Raw genomic sequence first — 26,536 nt, 5'->3', positions numbered from 1 at the left:
TGAGTTCAACTAAAAATGTTAATAAATAAATATTAGTATATACATAACTAAATACAGCCTTTCCTCTTTCTTAGGTCTAACCCCTTTTCTTCAGGAAAGTGTTTAAAAGGTCAAGAAGAAAAGTTAAGGCCTTAGAAAATGAACTGAAGGTGATAACCAAATTTAGAAAGAGAAGTACCTCTTCTCTAGTTACCTGATGCTCTGAAAGGTTTAGAGTTATGAACTACTTAAGGGCAGTACTCTCTTCTCCATATCCTAAATGGATTAATATTAACAAGAGCTAATTACATAGCACCTGAATTCTCTTCTCTTCCAGACACTGTGCTAAGTGCTTTACAAATATTATCTTATTTGATCCTCACAAATAGCCTGGGAGGTGCTGTTATCCTCATTTTACAGATGAAGAAACTGAGGCAGTTAGAAGTTGAATGGCTTACACAGGGGACCCACAGTCAGTAAGTATCTGAAGCCATATTGGAACTCAGGTCTCCTTGACTCTAGATAGCTACCTCATTAAGGTAGGTGTTTGTCCTTTGTTCTCAGAGAGAACCATGACCTCAGGAAGGTAAAGCTATGACATGATATGCAAGTGAACTGGATTTAAGTGAGGGAATGCTGTGCACTCGTAGTCCTCTTCCAGAACAAATGATAAACAACAACCTTGGTGAGTAAGAGCTACCACTGGAACTGGTCAGTTGGGCAACACAGCTCTTCCTTAATCCTTTCCTTCCTTCTTTGCTTCCTTTTTTCCTCCCTCCCTCTTCTTTCCTTCTCTCTCTCTCTCTCTCTCTCTCTCTCTCTCTCTCTCTCTCTCTCTCTCTCTCTCTCTCTCTCTCTCTCTCTCTTTCCCTCTCTCCCTCTCTCCCTCTCTTTCTTTTCCTCTGTCCACATAGTGTATTACACCTTTCTCTGCAGACATTCTGAATTTTCATCTCTGAAAACTACTTCTTTTCTTAAGAACCACTCAATTCACTCTGGATTCATCAAAGCATTGACCACAGGAAAAGAGTCCCTTTGATTACTTCAGATCACCTGAGACTAGCTGGAGAAGAGCCTATGAAGAATATGGTCAAAGAAAGATAGGGTAATACCAATGATCTCTTAATTGACAAATCTAATGGTCTTCTCTCAATCTTCATAAGTCTTGACTTCTCTGCAACGTTTGACATAGTCGATTACCCTCTTCTTGATAATCTATTCTCTCTAGGTTTTAATTTTATTCTCTCATGGTTGTCTTCCTACCTTGTGTGACCTCTACTTCTTAGTCTCCTTTGCCAAGCCCACTAGGCATCCTCCAAAGATTTGTTCCTGACCCTCTTCTCTTTCTAAACTATCTTCCCTGGTGATCAAATCAGCTCCCAAGGATTCAATTATCTCTCTGAAGATGATTCTTCTATCTCTTTATCCAGTCTTAATCTCTTCTAACATCACTGACTACTGGAAATCTCAAACTCAACATGTCCAAACAACTTATTATCTCCCTCTTCCTCAACCCAAAATCCTTTCTTTACTAAGCTTTCCTATTACTATCAAGGGCACTCTCCTGACCTCAGGGTCAACCTTGACTCCTCATTCAAACTCACTCCACATACCCAATCTGTTGCCAAGTATTGTTGCTTTTGCCTTCACATCTCTCATCTACACCCTCTCCTCTCCATTCATGAAGGTTTTACTTTAGGACAGGCCCTCATCTCCTCAGACCTACTACTGTACTAGCCTTTTGTTTAATCTCCCAGATTCAAGTCTCTCTCTACTGTGGTCCATCCTCCACTTAGCTTACAAAGTGATCTTCCTAAAATATAAGTATGGCTATGTTACCATCCACTCAATAAACTCCAGTATCTCAACAGTCTATTACCTCCAGAACCAACTATAAAAGTTTTATACCACCTAGCTGCCCCTACTTCAATAAATACCTTCTGTGATTTCTTTCCATTCACATTGTATATATTCTATGTGTTTTTTCATTCTATTGCTAAGACTATAATGCTTTGGCAAAATGTATGTGAGAGTGTATACAACAGATGACTCAGAACAGGTTTTCAGGCTTGGAGAACATTTTTTAAATTAAATTATTTTATTTGTTTTCAGTGCTCTACAATCACTTCCATATATCTTAGATTTTTTTCTCTTCCCTTCCCCTCATTAACCCCTCCCTCCTCACTCCCTCCCTAGATGGCGTATGATCTTATATAAGTTTTACATGTACATTCCTATTAAATACATGTTGTGTAGAAGAATTAAAATGAATGGGAGAAACCATAAAACAAAACAAAACATAATACAAAAGAAAATGGTCTGCTTCTATCTGTGATCCAGTTCCATAGTTCTTTCTCTGGATGTGGAAGGCACTTTGCCTCAAGAGTCCATTGGAAATTTTTTAAGTCCTTGCATTGCAATGAAGTACTAAGTATACCAGAAAAATTCCTCACACACTGTGGTTGTTGCTGTGTACAAAGGTCACCTGGTTCTGCTCCTTTCACTCAGCATCAGTTCATATAAGTCTTTCCAGGCTTCTCTGAAGTCTTCCTGTTCATCGTTTCTCATAGCACAATAGCACATAGCACATTACATTCATATACCACAACTTGTTCAGCCATTCCCCAATTGATGGGCATCCTCTTGATTTCCAGTTTTTGGTCACCACAAAGAGAGCTGCTATAAATATTTTTGCACATGTGGGACCCTTTCCATTTCTATGATCTCTTTGGGATAGAGTCCCAGAAGCAATATTGCTGGGTCAAAGTGTATGCACATTTTTGTAGCCTTTGGGCATAGTTCCAAATTGCTCTCCAGAACAGCTGGATCAGCTCACAGCCCCACCAGCAATGAATTAGTGTTCCAACTCTCCCACATCTTCTCCAACATTTATCATCTTCTTGTTTTGTCATGTTAACCAATCTGATAGGTGTGATGTGGTACCTCAGAGTTGTTTTGATTTGCATCTCTCTAATCAATAGTTATTTAGAGCATTTTCTCATATGACTATAGATAGCTTTAATTTCTTCCTCTTATCAATTGGAGAAACATTTTTGTAGAAAAAATTAGTTTGTAATCTAATCCTGCCTGGAACTGACATGAAGTCGGGGAGATATTGTATCCCTGCAATATCCCTATTCTTGGTGGCAATTTCCTATAGTCAAAAGGTTTGTAAGCTTAATACCAGATCTATTCAACAATAGATTATTGGTAGGGGAACATCCGAGGTTAAGTCTACAATTAAGCTATTAGGCTTAGGACTTTAGACCAACAACAAGTTAGGGTCCTTTAATTCTTAGCAATACTGTGGACGCAATTAGGTCAAGAGCTTGTGAAGTTAGCAACTTAAATATTATTTGTGACTTAGTTGGTTAATGTTTAAAAATTTTTTTTTTGTGGTCCATATTGTAAATGCTTTAAAAAGAAGTATCACCTGACCAAAAGTTTGAATTGTTTTATCTATTATAAACTGTTAAAAAATGAAAAATAAAAAATGAAAAAAAGAAAAAATTAGTTTACAAAGAAAAAGAAATGAAAGCTAATGTCAGCTAAGTGGCATAGTGGATCATGCTCTAGATCTGGAGTCAGGAAAACCTGAGTTCAAATCCTGCCTCAGACACTTACTAGGTGTGTGACCTTGGGCAAATCAATTAACTTCTGTCTGCTTCAGTTTTCTCACTTGCAAAATACAGATAAAAATAATATACCTACCTCCAGGGGTTGCTGTGACTATAAAATATTCGTAAACTCTTTGTACACCTTAGTGTTATATAAATGTTAGTTTTTATTATTATTATTATATCTGATGGTGGATATGGAAAACCTCTAGTGTTTAGAGGATGAACTATATGTTAAGGGCTTGCAAAAGTTAGAATTGCAAAGATTCTCACCCATTAGTTAATTTATCTAAATGACAAACATGAAAGAAATATGGAAAGATAATGGGATCAGTGAACTTGGATAGGTAAAAGTACATCTTTATTTCAATATCATTAATTTCTTTCATAATTTCATGTATTTTATATATTTCAAAATATTATTCTGAGAAGGGAGCCATGACACAGAAAAAGGTTAAGAATCACTGTTTCAAAGGCAATTCCTACATAGCGTAAAAGATCAATAAATAACCTCAGATTCATTCCGAACTCTGCAATTCTACGATTCTGGTTCTTGCAAGACAAAGTGTATTACTTGGCTCTCGCACTTAACATTTAAATTTCTTGTTGATTCAGACCTCCAATTTTGACCTTCACAGGCAATGAGGAAAATCAGATTGCCATAATTAGAATACTGCAGTAACACCATTTAAAACCATGGCTTGATTCATTCATTAGCTTAGCAAATCATAATTTCAGTTACTGATTTCATTTGAGTTATATGATGTTACTCTTTTTTTGCCATCTAAAGATAACAGAAATATTTGTGATGTAATAAGTAGAATTCATTTAAAGTGTTACCAAGGTTTTTTTTTTTTTTGAAGACAAAAATGCTTTTAAAAGAATTGGTTTTTAAGGAAAATTTGTATTTTCTAAAATGTAATGTTCATTTCATGTGTTATGCAAAAATTTTGAGAACACCATGTTAGGTTACAACTCATAATTTCCCTGAGAAAACACTAGTTATATTTCCATTTTTAGTTTACCACTTGAAGCAATTTGAACTGTGTGACTCCAAGGTTATAAACAACTGTCATGTTAAACTCTTGCTGAAAATATCAAAATTTTTCTTATAGGCTGTTTTTGGCCATGTTTCTTAGTTTTTAAAAATCATTTGCTAGCATTATTTTTTCCCTGTTTCTTAATTTTGATAGTATTTTTCAGCAACATTTTCATTCCTGCACTAAAGAGTAAGAAACAAAGGCATGGATTGATTTTTAACACCAAACAAAATACACCACTGTTCGAAATTGGGTATGGGACCATCTATGTATCCCAGAAGGCACTAGGTGGCACAATGGATAGAGTACGAGACCTGGAGTCAGGAAAACTGATCTTCCTGAGTTTAATTGTGGTCTCAGACACTTACTGTGTGACCCCGGTTAAGTCATTTAATCCTGTTTGACTCAATTTCCTCATCTATAAAATGAGCTGGAGAAGTAAATAACAAACCGCTCCGGTGTCATTGCCAATAAAACCCTAAATGAGGTCATGAAGAGTTGTTTGGACTCCCCAGTTGAAAAATAACTGAACAACACATCCCAGAAAAGGAAGGAGGATTATCACCTGACCTTGGCCATTCAAATTTCTCTCCCCTTAGCCCTGAAATTCACTCCAAATCAATACATTAGCATGATGATTATCAAGAAGCTGACAAGACTAGTCCAGGAAGAGTATTTTAGGTTCTAAAGTGGACATGTGAAAAACAATGCATTTTGTTAAACAACAGTTCAATTTTTCCACATGAAGAATAATGACCCCAAAGTTAAATACTGGTATGGGTAACTGGTGAGGATTTCAATATCGTTTTCTCCTGGATATTAAAAAAGAGAGAGAAATGTTCATCTGTCCTGAATATAATGAGACTAATAATAAGCCTGTCTGAAGATAGAATGATGAATCAGCCTCTCGATTCTTTTTAGCTTTGTGTTACTATGGCAGACAAATCAGAATATGTAACATCTTACTTGAACACAATATATATTTAACACCAGTATCTTTTGTCTATTACATGAATTCTAGTTGAGTATCAAAAACTGTGTCAAAGTATTGATTTTTATGAGGAAAATCAATAATGATAATAGCTAGCATTTATATAGCACTTTAAGGTTTGAAAAGCTCCTTACAAATATTACCTCATTTGACCCTCACAACTCTGGGAGACAAATACTATGATTATTATTATTGTAAAAGCATGGGATGAGGGTGGGGAGGGGAAGATTACAAGTTCTATTTTGGAAATGCAGAGTTTGAGATGTCTATGAGACATGGAATTCATCCCAGATGTCCAAGAGGTAGTTGGTGATGTGAGAATGAAACTGAGAAGGTTTGGGGATAGATAAATAGATCTGACATTCAGTATAGCGATGGTAACTGAATGCAGGGAAATTGATGAGATCATCAGGTTAGAGAATATAGATGAAAAAAGAGAAGAGATCCAGGACAGAGTCTTGGGAAGCACCATAATAGGCAAAACTTGAATGACCTAGCAAAGGAGAGGAATGGTCAGGAAGGAGGAGGAGAGGGCTATGTCATGGAAACCTAGACAGATGAAGAGTATCCAGGAGGTGATCAATAGTGTCAAAAACTACAGGAGAGGTCAAAAAGGATCAAGATTTAGAAAGTCATTAGATCTGGTTATTGAGATCCCTGGTAACTTTGAAGATGGTTTCTGTTGAGTGATGAGACTGGAAACCTGATTGCAGAGGGTTTAAAATCAATGAGAGGAGGCACGTAAAGATCAAATGAGGGGAGATGAAGCACTAAGTACAGATGGCTATCTCCAGGAAGGGAGAATAAATGGTAGCGCTGGTGAGATCAAATGAGTTTTGTTTTTTAAGGACAGGGAAAACATGGGCATGTTTATGAGTAGGTAACTGTGTGTGTTCGTCCTTCGTTGCTGAAGAAGACCATGCCATCAGAGAAATAATGACATGACTTGCACTTGACTTTGTTTTGAGTGAGGGAGGGCTGTGCAGGTCACCAGCCTCACTTCTCCCCCAGAGCCATCTGAATCCAGTGACCAGATATTCATTAGAATGACTGGAGATGCCCCAGGATGAGGCAATTGGGGTTAAGTGACTTGCCCTAGGTCACACAGCTAGTGAATGTCCAGTATCTGAGGTGAGATTTGAATTCAGGTCCTCCCGACTCCTGCGCTGGTGCTCTATCCACTGCACCACCTAGCTGCCCCTTGTGGGTGAAGGGAAGAGATGGAGAGGTAATGGAGAAATTGGAGATTACCAAGAAAACAGAGCCCACAGTGGGGACGTTCTCCTGGAGATGGAAGGTGATGAAATCAAGGGTTCATGCTGAGGAGTCAGCCCTGGCAAAGCTAGATAAGGGATAGCTTGTCTCCATTGCCACTTCCAGATTATTTCTTTACCATCACTCAGCAACCCCTCCTCTTTTGAGGATTATACCATCCAAATTTATTGCCCAATCCATATCTTGTTATCTATGGAACAAGGAATATTTCAACTCCCCCACCATGACCAACTGCCCTACCATGACCAATCTAATACTTCCATACTTGTAATAATCCAGTACCAGAAAAGGTGGTCAAGGATGCAGGGAGATACTGGAAGGGAACCAGGTCTCGGTGGGTGTCAGAAGATGGAAGAGGTGAAAAACCGAGATTAATATAAAAGGTTTTGTTAACTGGAGTAAGTATTCCAAAGAGCAAAATGGGAGGAGTATGTAGATCTAGGGCACTGGTGAGTAGGGGGAGGGTAGATTGAGGAATATGGAAGTAAGGAAGCAGGCACCAGGGGACGGGGAGTAGGATTTGCCCATCAGCAGGTTGGTGTTCAAAATGACTAGGATGGGGAAAAATGAGATGGTGGTAGTATGCTAATTATTGAGGAATAAGACCAGGCTCCATCAGTGGATAGAGGTCTACTGAGGGAGAACGGTGATTAATAGTAATAGCTACCATTTATATAGCATCTACTATATGCTAACCACTTTATAATGATCACATCTGATCTGCACATTAACCCTGGATGGCAAGTCCTATTATTGCAGCTCCATTTTACAGATGAGGAAACTGAGGCAGGGTTCACGGTCTGCCCAAAGTTAACACAGCTAGTAGATGCTTGAGGCTGCATTTGAGCTCAGGTCTTCCTGATTCCAGCCTCGGCACTCTTATCATTGCACCACCCACCTGCCCTGGAGACTCAGCTTCATGGCAGGTGATGTCCTGCCTCAGGTGAAGGCATGGCCTGGAAGAGTTTAGGAGATAGAAAGTAGCAGTATAAGGTGCTGGAAAAGTTTGAGGGCAGGGGAGGTCTGATTCTGGTTCATCAGATGGTCTCTGCAGCACTGGAGAAGGTTCATGGGAGGCCAGAGACAGATGGCCAGGATCCAGGACTGGTGCAAGCTGGTGGTGACAGTCCTGGGACAAAGGTAGGTGAGGCAGGTGGTTGGGACCTGGGGTGGACTCTGTAGATTTGAATATTTCTGTGTTGATTATCATGCAACGTATAGAACCCATCCAAGCTCTTTCGCGTGTTTTTGCTCATTTCCTGGCCAAGCTATTGCCCTGGTAAAGCTGGTGTCAAAGATGGAACACCTTTGTTTCCTCAATATCTGAACTGTCCACGTGCACAGATGCTCTGGGAGGAAATGTGGTGAAAGCATCTGCATCACTGTCCAATTTCATTTATAAACCAGATAGCCACTGAGGCTTTGAGACATTTACAAACAAAACACAAGCATTTACATAAAATAAATATGAGAGTCACCAATCACTGATCTCACTTCTCCAATCAAATCCCTGGAAAAATGCATTCAAGATAGCCATAAATAATTATGGGAAGTCTACCATCTTTATGGAGGAACTGATTCAGTTCCAGAAAGGGCTTGTGAAGACTTCTACATCTAGTACTGACCTCCACCAGAAGCAAAGATATGCTAGATGACATCACACGTAGATGCAGACACTTCATCCATTTTCACATACCTTTTCCTTTATCATATTTCCCATTTTCACAACAGTTATCAGTGCCATTTACCTTGTAAGTAATCAATAAATGCTAAATGATGTTTGAAAAAATTCAACAAGACGAGAAATGTCAAAAATGCTTTAATAGAAAATGGTTTATGTGGACATAAACTTTATAAATGTTAAAAATTGAAATGATGTTGCCCCTCGTAAGAAGCTAACTTTGCTAATTCAGAGAATTAATGTTAATCTTGACAGCAAAAGACCTGAATTTAATGGTATATAAGCAATTCTAAAAATGAAAAACAAAAATTTTTGGTTACTTAAAAAAGAAAACTTTTAAAAGTATTTCTTAAGTTCAACAATATGTACAAAGTATGCTCCAAAAATATTTGTTGAATGAATGTTTTAAGTTTCCAGCATCATTTAGCCTAGGTTGGCCAAGCTAGGCATTTTTGGTCATGAATATAGATAAAATAAATAGAAAATAGAATAAAAAGCATGAATGCTTCATTAAAAACATTAATATGACATAATTCCATAAATACAAAACAAAAGCTAGACTTGTAGTACATTTCTTCTTTAACTCAAAATGATTTTTGCAGTTAAAATAACTCATTTAGAAACTTATAAAAATCTTACATTCCTATTTTTAAAAATATATTCTTCTCTAAGTTTTAAAATTGCACAGTTAACTTGATTGAATCATGAAAAATGAAGTACCAACATTTAAAAGTGCTTGAATGCTTTCATCTTCTTCCAACTTTATTGCTTTGTATGGACAGGTATTTCTCATTTCATGGCAAATCATATCATGGAATTTCAAGATTTAATTAGGATTAAAAACGTACTCTGAATTACCTTAAGAAGCAAATTTCTAACAATCCCTAGCCCTTGCTGTACTAGAGAAGTACATCTGTAGCATATTCACTGTGTAAGAGCAAGGACAAGGCCTGCAGGTGATGCCTCCCTGCTGCCGTGCCTGGTTTCTGGGCCAGTGGACCACTTGTGAAGCGGGCCTTTAGTTGGCAGGACTTTCGAACCAAGGGATGGACTCTTTCCTTGTAGATGCATCTGCAAGTTGTGCTTCTCCATCCTTCACTCATCTTATCTGTCACTGCTTTTCCTACTGTGCAGAAAAGTAGCACCATCCTTTGGGAATACAGCAGAACAAAATTCCATCAAGCCAGTTCATAACGCAACTCTTCCGTGAACTGAGAATACCTATTATTTATAACATAATTTTGCCCTTGAGATTTCGTGCAAAAACACCTAAATCTACTTCCAAAAGGAAAGAAGATTCTGCTTTGTAACTTGACTTCGTATCAAGTATTTATGAGGTAGAACGATGTGCTTCTTTTTTCTCCTATAAATGTTTCTCACCATAAAAATTTTTATTCCACAGGAAAGGGCTCCAAAGCTTTTTCTGCATTCTTCCAGTTGTGAAAATTCTCTTTGTACCATTCAACTGATAAAAAGAAAGAAAGATTTTAAATTTTTTCTGTATTTATTTTAAACACATAATACGTGAAGGTTACTTTTATGGCTATGTGCTAACAGCCACAATTTTTAATACTTAAAAAAAAAAATTCTTCACATCAAAGAAAAAACAGGAGAAAAACCAACTTGCTAATAAAGTATCTTTTTAAAAATGTATAGTAACTGATGTGTTCCCATCTACCATGTATGTGTATATATGTGCATGTATATATGTATGTATGAAATATGCAATACATACTTTTATATATATATGTCATACATATATATGTGTACGCACACGTGTCAAACTATGCATCCAAAATTGGGAGTTGTTCAAGTACAGAAAACAGCATAATTTAGGGCTTTAAGAATAAAATAACCTTTACAAGCACTTTTAATGAGTTGAAAAATAGTTCAAAATAAACTTGTTGGCATTTTTAAAAACCAAGTCTTCAAAAGTTAATTTTTTTCATTCTCTCTCCATTAACTTAATAACATTTTTCAAAAAGTGAACTTTTTTTAATTCAGTAGAAGTATTAATTAACTCTATTATAAGCCCTGAACCAAGGTTCTCTAAATATTTGGATGCATCCTATCTACAGTAATAATTTTAACAGCTGAGACAGGCAGACACACGGACATGTAACATTAACACTTGCGAAACGCCGTACATTTATCTCCCCTGATCCTCATGAATAGCCCTAGGAGGTAAATCTCTAGGTATCAGGACTCCTGTTTCGCTACAGAGCAAAGTGAGGCTCAGAAGTCCAGTTACACAGCTAGTTAAAGGCAAAGGTTTACCTGAACTGCTACTTTGCTACCTCCACATCTCATACTTTTCAATTAGGTCACGTTGTTCCTTAGGCCAGAATAAATATACAAATCAGAATATTTCTGCAAAGGGACTTACATATGTACGTTTACCAACTTAATTTTGTTTATCTAATGGATTTTTTGGGATGTGTTGAATGTTTCTTGAATCTCCTATTACAATATTTAACAATATCAAAAAAAAATTAGTGGAAAAGTTGATGAGTAGTTCTCCTGATCACTGTGCAATCTGATATGTCTGAAGGACTTTTGAAAGAAAAATAGATTTTCCCTGTCACTTTTCATTTCTGGGTCACCAGAAGCGGCCAATTGTGAAGTGGATGAGCAGAAGACAGGCAAAGACTAACACCTCCAAACTATATATCAGATAAACTCTAAAAGGACACATGACTTAGACATAAAAGGTGACATGGAAGAGGAACAAGTAATAAATGATCTTTCAGATCCATGGTAAGAGGACAAGGCTAATATGGGAATCTGCTTTGCTAGGCTCAATATTTCTAATGAGAGGTTTTAAAAATTGTTCAACGGGGGGGCGGAGCCAAGATGGCGGAGTAGAAAGACGCACATACGCTACCTCTGAACCCACTGCCCATAAAATACCTGTAGAGAAAAGAACCACCGGCAAATTCTGGAGCAGCAGAAGCCACAGAACAGAGCAGACGAGATTTCTGCTCCAGAGAGCCTGAAAACCTCTCGCAAAAGGTCCCTCGCGCCCCGGACCCAGAAAAGAGCCCAGCCCTGCCTCAGCGGCCCAGCGCCGAAAGGAGCAGATCCGAGCAGGCTTCAGGGACGGAAGCTCCAGCAGCCGCGTGGGTCCCTCCACCCACAGGTGACAAGGGTCAGTGAGAGGGTCTCTTTGGCGGGTCGAGAGGGGAGTGGGATGCCCCCATAGCTCAGGCCCCCTCGGGAGGCGGCAGTGGAGGCTGGAGCAGACCGGGTCTCCCCAAGCAGGCAGGAGCCTGGATCCATTGTTGAAGGTCTCTGCATAAACCCCCTGAGGGAATGGAGCCCTTGAGGTGGCCCTGCCCCCACCTGAGCACCTAAACTTAATCTCACACTGAACAGCAGCCCTGCCCCTGCCGAAAGCCCTGAGGCTGGGAAGCAGCATTTGAATCTCAGACCCCAAGTGCTGGCTGGGCGGATCTGGAGGCGAGGTGGGGGTGGAGAGGACACTCAGAAGTCAAGTCACTGGCTGGGAAAATGCCCAGAAAAGGGAAAAAAAATAAGACTATAGAAGGTTACTTTCTTGGTGAAAAGGCATCTCCTCCCTTCCTTTCTGATGAGGAAGAACAATGCTTACTATCAGGAAAAAACGCAGAAGTCAAGGCTTCTGTGTCCCAGCCCACCCAATGGGCTCAAGCCATGGAAGAGCTCAAAAAGGATTTTGAAAATCAAGTTAGAGAGGTGGAGGAAAAACTAGGAAGAGAATTGAGTGACATGCAAGCAAAGCATGAAAAACAAGTAAACACCCTGCTAAAGGAGACCCAAAAAATGCTGAAGAAAATAACACCTTGAAAAATCGGCTAACTCAATTGGCAAAAGAGGTTCAAAAAGCCAATGAGGAGAAGAATGCTTTCAAAAGCAGAATTAGCCAAATGGAAAGGAGATTCAAAAGCTCACTGAAAAAAATAGTTCTTTCAAAATTAGAATGGAACAGATGGAGGCTAATGACTTTATGAGAAACCAAGAAATCACAAAACAAAACCAAAAGAATGAAAAAATGGAAGATCATGTGAAATATCTCATTGGAAAAACAACTGACCTGGAAAATAGACCCAGGAGAGACAATTTAAAAATTATGGGACTACCTGAAAGCCATGATCAAAAAAAGAGCCTAGACATCATCTTTCATGAAATTATCAAGGAAAACTGCCCTGAGATTCTAGAACCAGAGGGAAAAATAAGTATTCAAGGAATCCACAGAACACTGCCTGAAAGAGATCCAAAAAGAGAAACTCCTAGGAATATTGTGGCCAAATTCCAGAGTTCCCAGGTCAAGGAGAAAATATTGCAAGCAGCTAGAAAGAAACAATTCAAGTATTGTGGAAATACAATCAGGATAACACAAGATCTAGCAGCTTCCACATTAAGGGATTGAAGAGCGTGGAATAGGATATTCCAGAAGTCAAAGGAACTAGGACTAAAACCAAGAATCACCTACCCAGCAAAACTGAGTATAATACTTCAGGGGAAAAATTGGTCTTTCAATGAAACAGAGGACTTTCAAGCATTCTTGATGAAAAGACCAGAGCTGAAAAGAAAATTTGACTTTCAAACACAAGAATGAAGAGAAGCATGAAAAGGTAAACAGCAAAGAGAAGTCATAAGGGACGTTACTAGAGTTGAACTGTTTACATTCCTACATGGAAAGACAATATTTGTAACTCTCGAAACTATTCAGTATCTGGGTACTGGGTGGGATTACACACACACACATGCACACGCACATGCACACACACATAGAGACAGAGTGCACAGAGTGAATTGAAGAGGATGGGATCATATCTTTAAAAAATGAAATCAAGAAGTAAGAGAGAAATATATTGGGAGGAGAAAGGGAGAAATGGAATGGGGCAAATTATCTCTCATAAAAGAGGCAAGCAATAGACTTATTAGTGGAGGGATATAGAGGGGAGGTGAGAGAAAACCATGAAGTTTACTCTCATCACATTCCACTAAAGGAAGGAATAAAATGCACACTCATTTTGGTATGAAAACCTATCTTACAATACAGGAAAGTGGGGGAGAAGGGGATAAGCAGGGTGGGGGGGATGATGGAAGGGAGAGCATGGGGAGGAGGGAGCAATTTGAGGTCAACACTCATGGGGAGGGACAGGATCAAAAGAGAGAACAGAAGTAATGGGGGACAGGATAGGATGGAGGGAAATATAATTAGTTCTTACACAACACTACTATTATGGAAGTCATTTGCAAAACTACACAGATTTGGCCTATATTGAATTGCTTGCCTTCCAAAAGGAAGGGGTGGGGAGGGAGGGAGGGCAGATTGGCAGACAGGGGCAATTGCAATGCTTGGTGTTTTGGGGTGGGGGGAGGGGACAAAAGGGGAGAAAATGTGGAACCTAGAATTTTGTGAAAATGAATGTTAAAAGTTAAATAAATTAAATTTAAAAAAAAAAAAGAAAAAAAATTGTTCAACTGGGGAAGGGAAGGAACCCACAGAAGAGACAAAGACTGCAAAAATAAAGAAAATGTTTAAATGGCATAAATAAAATGTAACGAAAAGCTATTCTGGAAGGCAAGAGGAAACCCAAGAAAGGCCAAGTGTCCCTGTTTGTTTGGCCAGGAAGACAGTCAAGGGTCACGGAGGGAAAGAAGGACTTCGCTCCTGCTCTGCTTCTATTCTGTCTGCCAAGAAGAAGGAGATGAAGCATAGGCAGAATTCCAAGTAAGTGATGAAATACTTGTATCCAAATGCCGCAGGCACACTACATCTCAGGGCACTGAAAGCCTGCGGATGTGACCCTTAAACCGCCGTTCGCCACCTTTCCAAAGAATCCTGGTGAATGGGCACAGTACTGAAGGACAGAGTAACAACACCCTCCCCCAGGAGTGGGTGCTTAGACTACGGGCACAGCACCCCGACCTCACTTACTAAGTAAAACTCTAGAACTGATTATTAAAGGGATAATTTGTAAGCACTTAGAAAGGAAAGAAGGATGCATACAACAGAAAGGGGTTCCTTAAGAACAAATCATACCGTACCAACCTTATTTCCCTTTTTGACAGGGTTACTATAAAAGCAAATCAAAGCAACGATACGGATAAGTGGTTTGGTATGGCCAGAGGCGGCACGGTACAGTGAAGAGAAGCCCTGGGTTCAAGTTCCCATTCTGACACAAACTAGCTGTGACCTTGGACAAGTCATTTAACTCCTCACTGTCTCAGACAACTCTCTACTACTATGATCTGCACTGATGGAGGAAGTTTCCTCTCAGGAATGACTTCAGACTCACTCCTCCGACCTCCCCACCAAAGGAGAAAAGGTTATAGTACGACAAAGTCTCTCTAATCCTAATTTAGGGAGGTGATGGTGACTCATGAATCAATATTAATTTGGAGGACAACGTTAAGTGGAATGTCAGAAGTTCTGGCCCTTGGTCAGGTTCTGCTCAACACTTTTATCAATGATTCTGGTGAAAACAGAAAACTTAATGAAATCAGAGTTGCCATGAAGTTAAGAGGTCCTATACAATGGGTGACAGTATTAGAACCCCAGAAGTTTCAGCTCTTTTCTATCCTTTCCAAGAACAAGAAGATGAAATTTAACAAATATAAATTTAGAGTCCGACAGCGGGGAGTACGGATGGAGAGAGATGTCTTTAAGCAGAATTTGGATGACAATTTGCGAGCAAATGCTACAGGAAGGATTCTTGTCTGTGAAGGGATGTATAGCGTCTGAAATTCAAAGATAATAACATTCAAATCTAGTTCTACAGTACCCTTAAAATACATCACACTTTTCTCCAAATTCCTAAGCCTTACCCGAGGAAAAAAGTATTTTAAAACATACTTGTTTTCTTTATTCCTTCTTTCCAGGTAACTTTGGGTCTCCATCCTAAACCATGCATTTTTTCTGATTTCATAGGATACCTCATGTCATTGGAAGGTCTAAAAAAACAAGAGTAAATGAAATAATGGCATTTAAACTTAAATCTCATACACAGTTACCAATTATAACTTCAAATGACATAAAATGCCCATGACAACACCACTGTAAACCTCAGAAACTGAGGTAACAATTAATTATTGTTCTTAGATTTTTTTTTAACCAAAATATTTTAGGTAAATTTTGATCTAAATTTTACCTTTGTAGACTCATTTATTTACAGGTAAAAGACTGCATTTGTTGTCCAAGGACCTAAATAAAAGAGCAGGAGTTCTTAACCTGGGATACGCAGACTCCTAAGGGGTCAGTGGATAGATTTCAGGAGGTCCATTTTAACTATGTATTTTATGTATTTAAGGAAACTATTCTGAAAAGCAGTCCATAAGCTTCATGGATTGTCAAACAAGTTTATGACACAAAATGAATAATGACCTCTGACCCAGGGAGACAAGCACTAGGTAATGAATGTTGCTATGGTGATGCATGCTCCTCAGTCCTTCACTTCCACAGAAACCATGATGGAAGAGGAGAAAAAAAAGTCTTGGGATGCTATACATCAATTCAGTTTTAGAGCATCTACTAATACCCACTTATCAGCAATATGAGATTTCTAATAATCATTGATTTGAGGCACGACAAAAGAAATGAAAGCATGACTACACAAAAATATCCTAGCTGTAGCGGAAAGCTGAGAAATTAAACAGTTACAGTTAAATAGAAGGACACTCATTTATTCAACAAACATTTATTAAACTCCCACTCGGTGTACAGTGCTAGTTGCTGGGAGAAAGACATTTGGAGAAATACTCAGACAGCTATCATCTCTCAAGTCTTCCTTTCTCCAGGTTAAATATCTACAATTCTTTCAGTCTTTCCTCCTCTGACATAGACGCAAGCCCGTTCATCATACGGGATCCTCTCCTCTAGATACCTGCTAGGCTTACCATGTCCTTAAGCTATGATGCCCAGAATCAAACACAATACTCTAGATATGGAATGGTGAGGGCAGAGTATAAGTTCCTTATTCCTGGAAGCTATGTCTCTCTTAGTGCAACACGAGATCACATTAGCATTTTGACTGCCATATCACACTGCTGGCTAATATTGAGCTTGCAGATCACTAAAAAACCCTGATACTTTTCAGGCAAACTACTCCCTCGCCCACTCTATACCTGCAAAGTTGATTTTTTGGACATAAGTCTAAGATTTTAGATTTTAGATTTTCATTTTAAATATTTATATTTTCTATTTATGCTATCTGTAAATCTGATTAGTATGCCACCTATTCTTTTATCAAAGTTATCACAAAAAATATTAAACAGTTTAGAGTTAAGCACAGATCACTAAGGGCATCCCACTAGAAACCTCCTGCAAAGCTGACACTGAAAAAGTAATAACCATTCTAAGTTCAGCCAATCAAACCTAGTTAGCTGAATTACTGTCTAGTCACACTTCTCCATCTTTTCCACAAAGGTATGAGATATTGTGTCAAATACTTTGCTAAAGTCTAAGTGAACTTCATCCACAGTATCCCCAAACTTTCCAGCTCTATATGTTTGGCAATCCTGCTAGCTGGACTCATGTGTGATGAAACCATATTGGATCTTTATAATCACCATTTGCTCTTCCATACATTTTTAACGATTTCTTTAATTTTATATCCTTACTCTCTACTTTCAGTTACAACCTAAATATAAGTGACACTCACTTCTATCACATCACACCTCTCCAACTCTCTAGCTATCTACAAAACTAATGTCCTGTGCTTCCATCTCCAGGTCCTCCCCCTGCCAGATGACCCATGCAGCACTTTCCATGCAGCAGTATGTGTCCTGATGCTTTTCGCCTAACAGCAGACAAGAAGGACAGGAATAACTCCTAGCACATCAGAACAGTCATGTTGCAGCAGAATTCAGAGACCTTCATTGCATAATCCTAGGACCCGGGAACCTTTGGGGCTGTAGGTCTTCACACAGAAGACCTTAGGAAATCATTAACTGATGAAGCAGAGGGAAGAGTGGAAAAGAAGCATTTATAGTGCCTACTATGTGCTAAGGACTTCTTTTTACAAATACTATATAATTTGGTCCCTAAAAACCACCATATAAGTGTTATGCCCATTTTACACTTGAAGAAACTGAGGCAAACAGAGATTAAATACCTTACCCAAAATCGTCTATCTAGGAAGTATAAGTAATGAGAGGTAGAAAATATAAGCACCTCAGGGAAACAACAAAATTCTAATTAGACCCCAGAAGTACCTAGACCTTGAAATCTCGTATCTCCAGAGGTCACCTGAGCGTATATCTCTCAAGGACTTGGACCATATCTCTAATCTAGAACTCAAGAGCACATGGTATAATAGGTACTATACTTCAGCGCAAATCCTGAGGATCATAGATACAAAGGTGGAAGGGATCTTAGAGATATGGAGTTCAATTTCCATTTTCATAGAGCAAAAAACTAAAGCATAGAGAGACTGATGAGTGACTTGCCCAAAGTCCTATATGGAAATGGCAGAGCCAGGACTGAAGCCTGGTCATCTGACTCCAATACCCAGTAATTACTCTTTCCACCTCACCTATGGGACCAGATTTGAAACTTGAACTTGAACTCAGGTCCTATCCTCTTATCTATGTAGCTATCATGGAGGAACAGTGATTTCATTTTATATAAACATAAGATTCATGGACACTAAGGCTCACGATGAGCTACTTATGTGTAGACTGAAGACAGAATAAAAAGCAATAGGCTTAACTCTCACATGCTCTTACTTTATTATTTTATGTCAAATACTCTTTTAAAATAAGAGTTAAAAAACTGGGATGGCCTTTTAGAAAAGCAAATCTTTATTAATCAGACAAATTTTGCTTATTTGGAATGATTTCAATGTTGTTCTACATACAAAGAAATTAGCTGACTTTTAGGACTTAACCCTTTACCAGTACCTAAACCCATTTCTTACCTGTCATCAACATAATCAACCCAGTTTTCCATTTCAGACTCTGAACTGGTCTCTTTGATCTGTCAAAGAGGAGAATGATTTAAGTTAACATATAACACAAAAGAACTTAAAACATGATTAATTTTGAAATTAATTTGAAAACTAACACATTTCCAAAAGAAAGAAAAAAAGAGGTATATTCATAATACAGAACATCTGAATCATTCATTATGAACCCTAAAAAGGGTTGGATGTAGCAAAATGAGACAGACACATTGCTTTTTAAACTAGTTTTTCACTCAAGTACAAAGGATGTTTTTTTACATGGAAGGGGGGAAAGGATTGGATTGGCTTTTTTTTTTAAACTCAATTTCTCCTTATTATCCTTAATACCAACGTTGACAAATAAGTTTCGGTAATACAAAGGTGTGACTTTAATACCTATTATCGTGACACTTTCTATAATTATACTTTTAGACAGTTTATTCAAGGGCTCATTTTTATATCATTAATTCCCGTTAAGTCAGAACTCAACTGTAAAAACTGTGTGTCTTTTATTACACATACTTACCAATTGTATCAATTCTTTGGCAAGTTGTGCAATTGACATCTCAAAATTGGTTCCTATGTTATAAATTTCACCCGGCTTCCCTTTCTTCAGAACAGTAAGGAAAGCTTCTACTACATCAGCAGCATAAAGGAAATTTCTTTTTTGGAGTCCTGACCCATGAATGCAACTAAAAAGAGTAAACAAAATTCAGTCATGTACTATAACCAAATGAACACTTTTACTATAAAAGAAGCAGAAATGTGCCTGGGAGCTAATTTATAGGGGCACTAAACATTTTCATATGTTTCCTATTAAGAAAGGAGTTCTGTTAAGAGGACTATTTCCAATGTGAACTTATCAGTCCTAAATAGTTATCTCAGATTTTCTAACATAACATCAGGATTCCAAGATACTCTCTTAGGGAAAATAGGCCCCTTGAGAGCTATTGTTTCACCAATTTTCCTATCAGAAATGTATTCTGAAAATTCATCCAGTTCTATCTACAGTGTGAACATAAAGCTAAGTTACCTGTAAAAAGATAGTGAAATTCTGATATTATTGATTGAAATACATTTGAGAACTAAATTTGACCTAATAAATTATAATTGATTCCAGAGTTCCCATTAGAAAAATAACAAGGGTCAATGTAATTAGAGACAACTATTATCAATGTACATTATATTAGATTACACATCAACATGTACCAAGAACATGATACCTTTAGGGAGAGGGGAAAAGAGATTAAAAAAAAGGAAGATTACATACCATTTTCTGTTGTGTTGCAATAAAGATATAAATTTTGGAATAACCTAAAGGGAAAATTTACCATTATTTCTGATTTTGGAAGTAATTAGGTTACATTCATATTTATTTGACTTTTCCATAAGATGAGCAGTTGTTATAATGGCCCTGCAGAAGATTAACACCATTATGCTTCATCACTAAAAGTGTGTATTTGTTGAGTCTACTTTACTGGTCTGTTTTTTTTTAATGTGGGAAGTCCATGAAAAGGTACTATCATACATCTTGAGTTTCTTAGAACTTTGAGAATACCTGAGACTACTTTACATCATACACCAGTCTGTTCTGGATAATAAATAGCCACTCCATAATATCCTCTAGCATGCCCAATTTTTGGATGGAGAAGAGAAAAACAAATCTCAAAAAAAGGCTTCTGAAAAACTCAAAATAAACATTTCACAGGATGTTACCCATAAATATGACTTATTATATCAAAAAAATCTACTTCTGACTTTATAATAAATCCAAGAAAGATAACACATAGGGCAAAAGAAGAAAACTGCTACTCTCCAACTGTAACGCCTCCTAAAACTTTATATCCAACAAAATTGACTTTAATCTCTGTCTAACGTGGCATGACGTTATTTGCAATATGGCCAATACAACAATGTGAGAAATGGAGAAACTTCAGGGTTAGGCAGCTCAGACCCTACTTTAGGATCCTTGAACTAAAGCAAAGCCCAGCTCTTAACATTTCAATTACGTATCCTCTCATGTCTGTCAAGAACATGGCAATGGCCATGTAATTAATTTGTGTTTAAGCCTCAGATTTTACTGTCTAACCTTACTTAAACTTAAATTTAAAATTTTTTCAAAATCTTCACTGGTATCAGGATGCTGTAGGTAAGAAGGCAAAGAGGTAGGCTAAATGATATCTGGATAGAGGTCTGACATGGACTGAATAAAGTTATAAACAATTCATTTTTCACATTGAAAAGCAAAACCATTGCTGGAAATATATCAACAGGAACTTAAACTGACCTTTTCTGGATATTGATGTGGTCCGTAAACATTACTGCTCCTTGTGATAACAACTGGAAACTTCAAAGTACAAAAGATAGTTATTAAAAAGATAAGGCTTTTTTATAAAGTTAGGTATCTGATTTTACCTCAGTCTTTTTTATAAAGTTAGGTATCTGATTTTACCTCAGTCTCCCTGCATATCACAAATTACATAATTCGTAAACTGCCAAAAAGGGAACTGAAAGTGAGTGAAGTTAAGTGACTCGCTGGAGGTCACCTAAGGCAAGGATATAGCAAAGTTCAGATTTGGGCCTAGTCTGACTCCAAAAAAGCAATGATCTTCTACTACAGTGCCAGCCCTCCAACCAGATTAAAATGTCACTGGGAAATGTTTAACAAAATGAAAAAAAAAATAGATCACATTAATTTGTGGTTTTCAAAATCACTATGCAGCCACATGGACCTGTTTCTACTTGAGTCTAACATCAGTGTTTTACCATATCACACTTTCTGTACCTCTGGACTTGTGCTAAGGATAAGCCTTTAAACTCTAAGTTAGATCTTTACATGTGTTACACAAATCTCTTTTTCTAGGAAAAAAAGGGAAAAAAAAGACTGTTATTGATTCTAAAACATTTGAAGGCAATTTATCTTCAAACACATAAAAAGTACATCTTACAGTCCAGATAATAAAGGCCAGAGAGCAGAGGAGAAAGAGTGCTAGTGGTAAGTTACAAAGAACTGGGGAAAAAAAGTGGATGCCCATTAACGGAGGAAAAAATGAATAATGGGGGTATGTAAGTGCAGCAGAACGTTATTGTATCTTAAGAAGTGAATGAAGAATCCTGAGAAATTTGTGAAAACTTTTATGAACCTATAGAGTAAAATAAGCAAAATCAGGAAAACAATGTACATAATGATCACAACTCTGTAGAGGTAAACAACACTGAAACTTGAGAACTCTGAACAACACAGTGATCAGTCATGACTTTAAGATGGCATGTGTAATGCAGAGAGGTGCTGACATGTTTTGGGGGATGATCACTGTGAAACAATAATGATTTGTTACAAGGGAAGTTTCTATTCAGAAAGGGAAACAACAGTGATGTTTTTGCAATACCATCTTTACTATGAAAGGCAGTTAAATGGCACACTAGGTAGGGTACTAAAGACAGATTCAGGAAGACCCAAGTTAGAATCCCTACTTAGAGAGATTCTGGTTCTGGTGACCTTAGGCAAATTATCTGAAGTCTCTGAACTTCTAGTAACACCTTTAGTACCTAGCTCACAGGGTTCTTAGAAGAATTACATGAGATGATATATGTATACATATATATATATATATATATATATATATATATATATATATATAAAAGCACTTTAGGGCTTTTTTCCCTATTCTCCATCCACTGCACAATAGGTAATGAACAAATTCATTTTTCTTTCCTTAAATGTTTTTATTAAAAATATTAAAATAAATGAAAACACCTATATTGCATAATAATAGCATAGTAAAATTCGACACATAACAGATTAAATTCCAGTCAGTGTTCTTTATCTTTTTGTTCTCATTCACTTTTTTTATATGAGTGTAGTTAATAAAGAATCTAATCTTCTGGTTCTCTTTTTTTATTTAAAAATCTTTTTTGGTTTTCATTTCATTTTATTCTTATTCTGAACTGAAACATTTAAAAAACGAGCATTTCCACAGAAGTCGTAGGAGAGGACCATAGGTGACACCAAATTTCTGTAATCTAGAGCTTGCTTTTCTTTTTACGCATATTCAATATGTAATTTTCAGGGCTATCCTGCTTGCCTACGATTCCTTCTGCTGGGTGGGAGGAAAGCAGGGAGTGGGACTTTATGCCTAATTCCCCTCACCCTTCCATGTAAAACACTGAGAAACTTAAAATGTAAGAGACCAAACTTGGGTTGTTAAAGTAAATAATCCACATTTATGTCCCTATAGCAGTTATCATTTCCTTTCGGAAATTATGATGGTACTGTGAACTGGATGGAAACAAACTTCACAGCCAACAAGAGTCACAATACAACTGTGAACAATCTACTTTCTTTCTAGGGAACCTTGTTCAACCCATGCAGTACCAATACGGAAAGAAAGAACCAGGCACCTTTTCCTCTTCCTCACCCCTATAAGGACTTACTAGCTTTACCTCCTTTCCTTGTAGGTATTATAGTTTTGAAAGGTAAAATATCATACCTACTTCATGAATGCTCACATTACTTTTATGCCATTTTCTATTTTCTATTTTCCACGTCTTTCATTTTAATCTTTTAAAATGCTATGTCAGGCTTGCTAATCAATCAGTTCTAAACCAGTATAAAATTAACATAATTCTTGAAAGCACTGACATATCTACATATTTGTTTTTTAAAGAACTTTCACTTTCTCGATAGCGTAAGTATTCCAATGTACCTGCAATATCATCTTCTCTTATCAAATTCTATTTTTAATGTATTAACAAAGTGGGCAATTAGTTTGTCTACACAAAGTAGCAAATAAGAAAATTGTTTCTTGTTTGTTATAACAACACAGAACTTTGCTCAGCACCTGTGTCCTTATCTACAAGTCAAAGATCAATGGTTGCTATTGCAGATTATTTCATAAATCTCTGAAATAAACACTTACCTTGTACTGTTCCCAATAAGACTGTACAAAGCATTCTGCAGCTGCTTTAGATGACGCATAAGGATTTGTAGGTTGTTTGGGTGAAGACTCATCAAATTCCTAATTTTAAAAAGGAATATTAAAGAGCTTTTAGCATAAGTCTATCCAAGAGAATTATGAAGCACATCACAAACTTGACATGTTCACCACATTAAAGAAATAGGCAAGCTTATCTTAACTGGACTGAAACACGACACTTTTTAGCTTTACAAGAAATTACGGTACGGACAGGGACTAACCTGGGATTTCACTGGGATTTCTGATGTAGCCTGGCACCTTCTCTGCCACTTAGGGTCTTAAAGAGCTGCTCTACAGCACTGAGAAGTTAGGGGGCTTGCCTACAGCCACAAAGCCTGTGTGAGTCAGAGGCAGAATTTGAACCCAGGTTTTCCTAACTCCAAGACCAGCTTTTCTAACCATTATGACAAGTTCCCTCTTAAACTATGGCAGATGTTTAAAATGGCAACACTTAAAAACAAGATTCTTATAAAATACATACTAGAGTACAACATGAGAGATCAACAGTGTAAGCATGATCTTCTCCAGGCTCTGATCATCACACTTTGCGAAGAAATTAGGGGTAATTATTTGTCTATAAAACCTGACAATTCAGCCAGATATTGCAAAATCTTGTTGACAATTTATTAGTAACACTTTTAGATTGTTGTCTACCATTTGAGGAATCATTTAATACACTGCAGAAGGACCACTGACACATAAAATCTCAAAATGGAAGGCATTAAGATTATCTAGTACAGGGGTGGGGTATCTGTGACCATGAAGCCACATGTGGCCATCTAGGTCTCAAGTGCAGCCCTTTGACTGAATCCAAACTTCACAGAACAATCTTGTTTGGATTCAAAGGACTGCACTTGAGGACCTAGAGGGCCACAGTGGCCTCAAGATCACAGGTTCCTCACCCCCATATCTAGACCTGATGCATAAATCTCTAATACAACATTCCCAGTAAGTGGATATCTAGTTGATGCTTGACCATTAGTAGTTCACTATCTTAATGAAGCACTTCCTTTCATCACTAGAGACATGTTTGAAAGTTCTCTATAGAGAGTCAAAATCTGCTTTCATGTTTTTTCAATTCATTGGTTCTGTTTTGCCCTCTGAAGCCACAGAGAAATAAAACCTAATTATTACAGCCTACCATGTGAAGATTCTTACTCTGTCCCTCCAAACTCTTCCTTTTTTCATTATAAACATTCCCATTTACTTCAGTTGACATGGTTTCAAGTCTAAGTTCCCTCAATACCACCGTTCTCCTCTGGATGCATTACAGCTTACAAATGACACTTAAAATATGTCCATGAAATATTCTACCTGTGGTCAGACCAGTGTAGGTTACAACAGCCTTAATGTTCTTCTTGATCTAAACCCTACATTTCTACTGATGTGGCCTAAGATCTTTCTAGCACCTATATCACACTGCTGGAACATTTTAAGTTTGGAATCAACTAAAATTCAAGTACTTTTCAAGACTAATTTATATTTATCCAGATTTATTTCATCTGACACATTAGGGATAGCTGTTCTTGCCCACCCAGATGTTTTTGTCAGATCCCATTTGTGTCCGTATCACCTCTTCTCCCTGCTTTGTATCTATGACATGCTCACGGAGTGGCCATCACATGCCAAAACAAACTGGCATGGGACAATGGAAGGAGTACTGAGGATCTGTTCAAGTTCCCAGTTTGGGTAACATTCCTCCCTGTGAGACTCTGGGCAAGTCATTTAACCTCTCTGGATCTCTTTCCTCATTTGTGAAATGTCTGAATAGCTGTGTTTTTAGGTTCTTTCCAGCTCTAAACCTGTAACCTAATGAATAAAAAAGTAATCGCTCATTTGGTCTTCCTATTTGCAGCCTCTCTTCCATCCAATCTAAAAAATATATTAAATGCCAAAAAAAGGCATTCATAATTTTAAAAAAGTCAGATTTTATAAATATCAATTTTTATCAAATCTCATGCTTTTTACAACCACTTTTTTTTTTAAAACTTACAGCCTGAGAAATGTGGTTATTTTTAAAAGTCTATCCTTAAAAAGTTTGAAATAAAGCAGATAAAACATAAAATTTTCTAAACTCACCTCATCAAGGCTACCTCCATATACTTCATCAGTGCTCACATAAATGAACTTCTCCACTCTGGCTTCATAAGCAGCACTCACCAACACATGGGTGCCATAAACATTGACGTAGGTAAACTCCAAGGTATGGACAAATGAAAGATCTTTAAAAAAAAGTAAAATCACACAATATTCAGAACTTAATACAGAACAGACTGAATGAGCCAGAATATCAAGTCTTACTATACAATTTCTAGGGATTAAAAGGAAATGGGGAGACTATAAAGAGTGAAATGGTAGATTCAGACCTAAGAACAATAGTCAAAAAAATCTATTAAGAGAAATTCTCTTCAATCACCATTCTAACAACTTTACAAATAAAATATATGTATATGTAACCGCCCTATGACTACCATTGTATGGGAAAAAGTTAAGGAAAAACCTCTAGTGTATTCCCAGCCCCAGAGATTTGTATGAAAAACAAGGACTATGACTCCCACAGCTGCAGTTCCTCTGCAGTTTTGCTAAGAGAAATGATATGAGGGAACCAGGGAATGATGGGAATTAAAATGAACTTTCTACCCTTAACTCAGCTAAGCAAAGGACTGAAAGATTCAAAGACAGCTGACAGGAGCAAGCGTTTTTAAAAAGACAGATTTTTTAAAAATGCCTAAGGGCTTTTCCTGGCTAGCAAGCAGAGTTCAGGTGGCTGGGTCAGCATCACAAAGGAACTAAGGAAGGCCCTGGGGCTCAAAGCTAAGAGCTGTCAAAATGGTTCCCACTTTCTAGAAGTAGTGTTACACCAGAAGAGCGGCAGTTGTTAAACAGCAGCAGTGGAGACAGACACAGAGGAAAGCACTCAGACAGAAATAACAGAAAAGCAGAGGACCCACCCCAACAAGAGACAACAGTTTACCTGACGACATCATGAGAGGCCGCTGGTGGATGTGCAGCCTCAGAGGTCATCACTATGTACCCTCACAACCTGTG

The 26,536-nt window shown here is 37.6% G+C and overlaps 1 protein-coding gene across 2 annotated transcripts in view; it reads right to left on the bottom strand.

Moving 5' to 3' along the window:
- Nucleotides 1-8,705: 8,705 nt before the first annotated feature.
- Nucleotides 8,706-26,536, bottom strand: part of TGDS (TDP-glucose 4,6-dehydratase) — a 28,885-nt gene continuing 11,054 nt past the window's right edge. The window contains exons 5-13 of one of the 2 annotated variants that reach the window (XM_072622117.1): nucleotides 25,568-25,710; nucleotides 23,432-23,530; nucleotides 20,800-20,859; nucleotides 19,783-19,826; nucleotides 19,039-19,204; nucleotides 18,489-18,547; nucleotides 15,428-15,525; nucleotides 9,964-10,048; nucleotides 8,706-9,732 (exon numbers count right to left, since the gene is read on the bottom strand). In XM_072622117.1, the coding sequence (XP_072478218.1) occupies nucleotides 9,975-10,048; nucleotides 15,428-15,525; nucleotides 18,489-18,547; nucleotides 19,039-19,204; nucleotides 19,783-19,826; nucleotides 20,800-20,859; nucleotides 23,432-23,530; nucleotides 25,568-25,710 (743 nt within the window). In that variant the 3' untranslated portion in view covers nucleotides 8,706-9,732; nucleotides 9,964-9,974. Of the gene's footprint in view, nucleotides 10,049-15,427; nucleotides 15,526-18,488; nucleotides 18,548-19,038; nucleotides 19,205-19,782; nucleotides 19,827-20,799; nucleotides 20,860-23,431; nucleotides 23,531-25,567; nucleotides 25,711-26,536 lie in introns of both variants that reach the window. The other variant, XM_072622116.1, reaches the window with a different exon arrangement.

The sequence above is a fragment of the Notamacropus eugenii genome, chromosome 6, assembly GCF_028372415.1.
Source record: "Notamacropus eugenii isolate mMacEug1 chromosome 6, mMacEug1.pri_v2, whole genome shotgun sequence".
In the NCBI taxonomy this organism is placed as follows: domain Eukaryota; kingdom Metazoa; phylum Chordata; class Mammalia; order Diprotodontia; family Macropodidae; genus Notamacropus; species Notamacropus eugenii.
This window is presented reverse-complemented; position numbering and strand designations above follow the sequence as displayed.